General features: G+C 38.6%; 1 protein-coding gene across 1 annotated transcript in view; it reads right to left on the bottom strand.

Annotated features, from left to right (window-relative positions):
- Window positions 1-347: 347 nt before the first annotated feature.
- The window catches only part of Mms22l (MMS22 like, DNA repair protein), a 112,493-nt gene continuing 104,960 nt past the window's right edge, over window positions 348-7,880 (bottom strand). The window contains exons 21-24 of the mRNA XM_051198600.1: window positions 5,853-6,016; window positions 3,308-3,404; window positions 1,856-2,023; window positions 348-675 (exon numbers count right to left, since the gene is read on the bottom strand). Coding sequence (XP_051054557.1) covers window positions 594-675; window positions 1,856-2,023; window positions 3,308-3,404; window positions 5,853-6,016 — 511 coding nt within the window. The 3' untranslated portion in view covers window positions 348-593. The remainder of the gene's footprint in view (window positions 676-1,855; window positions 2,024-3,307; window positions 3,405-5,852; window positions 6,017-7,880) is intronic.

The raw sequence follows: 7,880 nt of genomic DNA, 5'->3' as shown, positions 1-7,880 counted from the left end.
TACTGTTAATATCCCTTTAAAACGTTAAAATGAACGGTGGGTATAATCATCCAATCAGAACCAGTGATGAGCCCTAAGAGTTATGCATACCTTTATTTACTACTTACAACTGTTGTAAAGGCTTTATTTGCTAACATTGCTTTGTAACAACAAAAACACACAGCCCATATCCTGATACTCACTTTCCTTTCAACAGCAAATCAGAACAGGCCAATAAGGTAACTTGTGGAGGGGGGAAGATGAACAAAAAACAAACAAAAAATAATAAAGATGTGAAAGTTAACAGAACAAATAGCAACTAAACAGCGTACCAGTAAGAACTGGATAAGACTCATTCACGAAAGCCGTTCTGGTTGGAAAAGTATTTAATTTAGTTAAAAATCTCTTCAAGATAGAGCAGTTTTACAATGTTCCAGGATCCTATTATACAGTTACTAATTAGCCTTCATTCCTTATTTATATACTTTATACACACACAGGTAAAAAGGAAATTACTTGTGATATGACATTACACAATTAATTAAAGTCTCAGCTGGGGTGGCACAAAGCAGTTTTAGAGATGTCGCAGACAGGAAGTTTGTGCAGTGGCAGCATCATGTTTTGTCACTTTCCAGTCTCTGCTTCTCATCCTGTCCCACCTGGCCTAGGTGTGATAAAAGTCTGATATATGCTTCCCTGTTTAAGAAAAAAAAAAAAATCTCTTAAGTATTTATAAATGTCTATTAACCCAGCTATCAGATTTGGCACAACACTTAAAAATAGTACTTCATGTATCTAAGGAGTAAACAGTATGATTCATACATACAAAATGAAGGTTCAAGGATATGAGAGCTTATTAACCAACTGAAATAATATGATGTCCATCCATAACAAACATGCTCATGGAACACTGCTTAAGGATAAGGATGTCGTGATTACAATAGGGAGATGGTTCACCGACAAAAACACAGAACACTAAGTGTTACAGCTAGAATAAGACCAGTGACACAACACCAGAACATGCTAATTTTCTTCTTTACCTTCTTCTCCTTACTTGAATAATAGCTTGAAAATACAATGCTGTTTCTAACATTTTGTACTTCTGGTATTTAAGATTTATTTTTTTCTTTTCAGAAAGGAGGGGGTTCATGTGGGTAGATAAACAGGTAAGCCATGCTTGTCCTGGGGCCTGGCTCCAACAGGGCAAGAAGAGAGGACAGACCGAGGCAGGGTCTACAATGATCAAATTTCATGGTTCATTCACAAAGTACTCAGTACTTGAAATGCTTTAAGAAATATTCTGCCATGGCATTCATTCCTTAGTTAAAATATGGATGGGATTGTCAATCTCTAAAACCAAACCTTTTGTGAACACGCATGGCCACAAAGAGTAGCACATTATTACATGCTGCCCAGTGGTCACTGGGTGGAGTCCACAAGAGACTCCAGTCTTCCCATGAAAAGCATTCAGAAGCTAGGTCAGCAGTGTTTGCAGAGGATATCTTTTCATTTACTGTACTGCAAAGGAGGATTCTATGAGTTAGCCAATGTCATAATCAATATGGGTTTTACATGACAGATCACCTGAAGCTCTGAAATCCATCTCTCCCTAAGGATACTGCTTTGAAAAGATAAGCACCACTAAGGGGTGAAGTTTTGAGGTAGCCATGTCTGCAGGAACATGGAAATGATGGGTGACCCACGCAAAGCCACTGTCCACTCAGGCAGGCATTATACAATTGACAACAGTTATAGCACTGAAGCATTTTTCATCTCAAAAGAAAATACTCCATTTTCTAAATGGGAAATAAGCCATTATAATAAAGAGAAAACATGGATTATATGATACTCAAAATAGCACAATTATCAAACATACCTTTGAGCAATATTTCTGCCAAGGCCCCATTTCAGCTCTGAATCCTTCAGAGACTGAGTGAGGGCAGGAATCAATTGGATGACAATGTGCTGATTCAGTGTTGCTACTGTCTCTAGGACGCTATACACTTGGTAACTGTACTGCATACCATAGTCCTGGATGAACTGCCTGCAAGTCAAACAGGCAATTTAAGAATCAATGTGAGGCAACTCACCCGTTTTATCCATTATAATCACCTTTAACCTGAACACAGCAGGATCATCTCATCAAGACCGAGGAAAGACTGTTGGTAATGCTTGCTTGTTTCTTTCTTAACTTTTGGAGTTGTCTGGCCTGGTCTTTAACTCACTATGCTCTTGCCTCAGCCACATACAATGCTGGGATTACAGGTGTGCATCACCATGCCCAGCTTGGTGACACTCAAAGAGCAGAAAAATGATTGGAGGGAGAACCAGATGAGGAAAAATAAATCTAACTTCAAGGACTTCTCATGATATTCTCCACTTCAGACTGGAACTGGAGGAGTACGAAAGCCAGCACAGAAGATCAAGTTTCCTAGTTATTTTTCAGTGTATCATATGTCTGTATTAGTTATACAGTTATAAGGACAGAAAGTTATTAATAACATACTTACATGTTTTAAATGAATAAGAGACATTATGAATAGGAATTCTTTATAAATAAAAAAAGATGTATTTTACCACTAAAATTTCCACATTCCCCAATCAGCATAATAAAAGCCATTTAACTTAATAAATTATATATAACAAAGATTCATTTTTTTTTCCTCCTAAGGTTTTAGAATTTTCATGAACACACTAGCATACACTGATAGCAACTGGAAATAGCAGACAAGTGTCACTTATGTGTTGAGAGGGAAGAAACAACACAAAATAAAAGAAACACACTTCAAATCACACATTGTGTGATGGCAAGGTAGAGATAGATGTGTGAGGTAAAAGCAATCTGATAAGAGACCCTGGGGGAAAATGGCACAAAGAAACTCTACAAGGACAAATCAAGGCGCTGGGAGTGTGGCTGGGCATATCTTCCACTCTATAGAGTCCATATTTAACAAGCAAGCCTTCTGAAGCTTCAGTGTTTAAAGCAAGGCAAAAGCCCAGGGGCAAGCCGGGCATCCTGAAGGCAGATATACGCAAAGTTTGAAAGCGGGTATACCTGTTTTCCGGATTTATGCGTCTCACTTTTTCTTCTTAACCACATTCAAGATTCTTTGTCAATCAAGTACATTAACTTACCCTTTATCCTGGCTCTTTTATTTTTCAATAAAGCAATACAATGTAACATAACCACTGCCCCAAATACTATAACTGAAACACTGTAAACAAGTAGTAACACATTATGTTTTTGATAATTAGTTATTTAAAAGACATGTTGGCTGTCAAATGGCTGGCAACCCTCTCCTTGCCAGTTGGCATGTTTTCCAGTTACCTCAACAGAGAAGTCAGCTGGGTGGCAAGTTCTCCTTCTGACCCCACTTGGCAGGTTTTTATCATGCATTGCAGGTTCTCTGTGGCCAGCTTTTTAACTAGGAGAAAATGGCATATTATACAGTGTGTCTGAACTGACCATCTGGATCCTCACTTCTCACACTATTTACTTAGAAAAATAGTGTTTTCTTCAGGGAGGTACATGCTTTTTTTTTTTAAAGTTTCCAAAACGAAACAGTTATAAGTTTGTTTTGTTCTGAAGAATACCTAAGACCTCTAAAAATCTATTTTGAATCTCAAAGCTGAGGTAATACATATGAAGATATGTTTTCCCTTCAGAAAGGTGTTCATATTCAAAAACCCTTCCCACCCTAATCTTACAAATAGATGTATACAGACAAGAGATCCCTTTAAAAGACATGGATTTGTAGACAGGCATATCGATTTTATTTTTAAATTCACACATACCTTCCACCCCTTACAAACCTCTAAGTAGCAAACTAGACCAACCAATGATGTTCCTTTGCTTAAAATTAGCCAAATATTTGTCTTAATTATTTATTTAACCAAATTCTTAATGCAGTGTATTTGTACAAACAGCACAAAAATACTGCTGCGGTTTGGATCTTAAATGTGCCATAGGCTCATGTGCTAAATGCTGGACTGCCAGCCCAAGACGCTATGGAGGAGGGAGTGCCTCTTCCTCCACTGTTCCCACTGTCGCAAGGCCAGCAGTTCCCACCTCATCATTGCCTCACCACAAACTTTTATCACGGAAGTGGAAATGTCAACTGACCAAGTAATGAAGCTTATAAAACAGAGGCAAGCAAGCCTTCCTGCACTTTAAGCTGGTTTGTTAGGGTAACATGAAGCTGATTTACACAGACCTGAGCAACATATGGGGAAAACTTAGCATGGTCCTAAGCATGGGACCCACTAAAGCAGCGTCTTCAAACTGAGTAATCACATTTGTTTTAAACTAACACCTTGACTGTATGTATGTATGTATGTATGTATGTGTGTGTATGTATATATACATATACATATACATACATATACATATACATATACATATACATATACATATACATATATATATATATATATATATGGAAGCAGATGCCACACATACAGGCAGGGATGATTCTTAGTGTCAGAGTTGTGCAAGTGTAATCAAAGTCAGGTTTCATACTACTTTTGCCATCTCATAAAGAAACCCTAACCTGTTGCTATCACCTGCTTTCCCATAGGTAGGGGAGCTTATCTACTTCGGTCTTAGAGACAAGTTTTCTGAGAGCTGGTGGAATCCAGTCAGGATAAACGTACTCAGAATGGTATACAATTAAAGTTTATGAACTATAACTTCTAGAATTTTCCACTTAGAGTTGTTGAGCGCTGTTAATAACATGCAGGTGAAAGCACAGGAAACAAAACCATGGCTACACGACAACTCCATCCTGTCTGCTCTGGGTAAGGAAATCTTAATGATGAAATGCATGCAGGCTTTCACTGCACTTCAGCACATGAAGATTAAGAAGGGCAATGTTCCTACAGAGCTGGTTCTCTCTGGAGCCACCACAGCGCATGTCCTCCTGCCAAGTGATAGAGGGGTGTGGAAATGGAACAAATCACCCTTCCCAGACTCAGACTGAAAGCAGACAAGGATGTTTCAAACACTGAAATAAATGTCCATTAGAAAATAGCATAAATTTCTGAGAAAAGACAGAACATGTCAGAAATCATCTGAGCTTTCTAACCACCACTTTGGGCACTGCCCTTGGATTCTGCAGAGTTTACTCCACATTCATCTTAGCAGCTAAAAGGCAATCACATTTTAACAACTCACCCACACACACACCACCAACCCTACCCATCCCCCCAACTCCCCACACACCTACACACACATGCATACCCCCACCCCTCTGCACAAAAGCAAGAAACAAAGGGCTGACTGCCCACCATGGAGTGATGACAGATCTGAGCCTCCTGCTCTGCACTCTCCACATGCACATTACAGAGGGGACCAGAGATTGATCCAGTGAAGGTGAGCTCAGTCGATGAGACTAAAAGGAAATGGACTGAACTCAGAGGACCCTCCCAGGTCTGTCCCTAATGGCTTGATATTCTAGCAGAAAATAAAGAGATCACACTGATTTCCTATCTCCTGACACTTGACAAGTCTCATATGATAGTCAGCACAAATGTTTGTGTGTGTGTGTGTGTGTGTGTGTGTGTGTGTGAGAGAGAGAGAGAGAGAGAGACAGAGACAGAGAGAGAGATGCTAAAAAAGCCTAATCAAAGAAAGTACCCCATTATTTGCCTCAAAGAGAGTGGATAAAAAAACAAAAGCCCTGAAACAAAATAGTTTGAAATATGCCAGTGTTTGATCATTTTCCCTACCTCACCCCAGCTACTGTATGCTATTTGATTCTTTAGCCATGAAACATACCAAGGATGGATACAGCTTTGAGTTTAACCATGGGGAAGGATAGTTGCTTAACTTGTATGCAGAAAATGCTGATAAAATCAAGATGGAGCCAACTAACCTTGGAGTTCACTGACCAACACCAGACATTTTAAGATGGCAGGAAGGAGTAGCTCAAGGTCACAAACACCCATGCTGTTGTCCTTGAAGAGCTGGAGGATGAAGACCAATATGGTTGCTAATCGAGGAGGAGGTGAGGAGCCTTTAAACTCAAGATAGGATTTCCTGAAAAGAAGCAAATTTTATTTTACTGTTCTATTTCAAGCATCAACTGAGCAGAATCAAATGCCATTTATGGTAAAGATACTGGAAAAATTTATTCCCTAAATAAAGTACAGTTTTAAAAGAAGGTATATTTACTGTGCTAACTTTTAAGGATCATTTTGGTGTGCCATGTGCCCTAAAAACCTAATACAGATATAAAATTTAAAGCAGCCTGGTTTTAAAGTGAAGGTGCCAAACCTAATTGCTAACTTGTTTTCTCCTTCTCCCATGGATGTCTCATATCCCTTATCAGTTTTAGCAGGAATCAACATTTCCTCTAATGTCAAATTTGCATAAACAAATCTCCCCTCCAATTTATTTACTTAGAATTTAGGAAGGGTCTTAGGTTTCTAAATAAATAAAAGGACTATCCTAGGAATTAGCTTTCCAGTTCTAGCTTTATCTTTCCTCCACTAGGAAATTTAAAGAACTAACTTAAGATTGAATATCATCTCTTGGGGCAGTCACTATAAACTGTAACATAAAAATTCAAAAGAGACTGGAACAACCTGCTTGACTCATCTCATTCAACCACACAGACTTGTCCTGGTTACTCCTCAAAAAATGAATAAGCATGAAAGTGTTCAGTTTCTTTAAAAAACCTAGACCATAGAAAAGTTGGACAGAAAATTCCTTAATACCTCCCCACAGTATTCTTAATTTTACTGGTGCTTGGAATGAACTTAGACCCTTGTACATGGTAGGTAAGCTTCCTACCAGAGGTATATTTCCAGCCCCAGATACTTCTCAGTCAAAACTGATGTACATATTTGTTTGAAAACTAACAGGAAAACACTGGGGCTAATAAACTCATTAGAGGAACTCCATCAATCATTTTGTTCCATGTACACAGTGACTCCCACAAATTTAACATCCTAGATAGAACCACTATCTGAAGCAGTGTTTGCTTTGGTTTTCTCTGTGCACTGATGAAGGACTAATGTCCCCCAAAAACATTTCTTTGTTCGATAAAGGACACCAGGAGCAAATGTAAAAACAAGCATATATAATTAAGTAAAAATGAACAAACAACAGACTCATCATCTTATGGGGGAGTTGCATGTGACAAAAAAAAAAAAAAAAAAAAAGGCAATTTCAATACATGTGCCTGGTTCTTTGACAAAGAATCATCACAGAATTGTCAGGAATTCTGATGAAGCCCTAACTCAAATGGATCACATAGGAGAAAAGTAGAGAATGGAAGCAGCCACAGGAGTCCAACTCTACTTTCACCGAATATTGGGAACAAAAAACCAAGTACCCAAGAACCTAATGCATGGAGAAGAATAGAGGCCATCCTTAAGCAGACATGAAATAAAACAGAGAGGCCAGACTACAGCTGGGTTACTAAAAAAGTGGCTTAACTTGGTTTTAGGGATTTGAATTCACCTCTCCATTTGTCATGGAGTTTATATTAAAACTAGGTAATGTCTCAAACATCATAAAAGATTACTATAATCTTGCTGGAAATGCAGACCCAACTAAGACAATATTATTCAGAACCTAAAAACTGCATCAGAAAAGACACATGCTACCTGTGGTATTAGGCACAGGCTTTATAAAGGGCAAGTGGAATCCAGCTGGGACATGTTACTCAGGAGCCTGGCATAGACAAATCTTTAATGTCAGGAAGTATAAAACATCTTGAAGAGCAATAGCCAAACCAGGGACAGTGGGGTATATGTAGGACAGAGATACCATCAACAGAAAAGATGAGTGACAAACATCCTATTACACAGGCAAAAAGGAACCAGTGAAAATCTGAGGGCAGGGAAGTGTCAAAACTAATATGGCTGGACTGGTGGCACACACCTTTAATCCAGGT

This window comes from Phodopus roborovskii, unplaced genomic scaffold (genome assembly GCF_943737965.1).
Source record: "Phodopus roborovskii unplaced genomic scaffold, PHOROB, whole genome shotgun sequence".
Lineage (NCBI taxonomy): Eukaryota > Metazoa > Chordata > Mammalia > Rodentia > Cricetidae > Phodopus > Phodopus roborovskii.
Note: the sequence above shows the minus strand (reverse complement) of the source record. Positions and strands in the feature narration are given on the sequence as shown.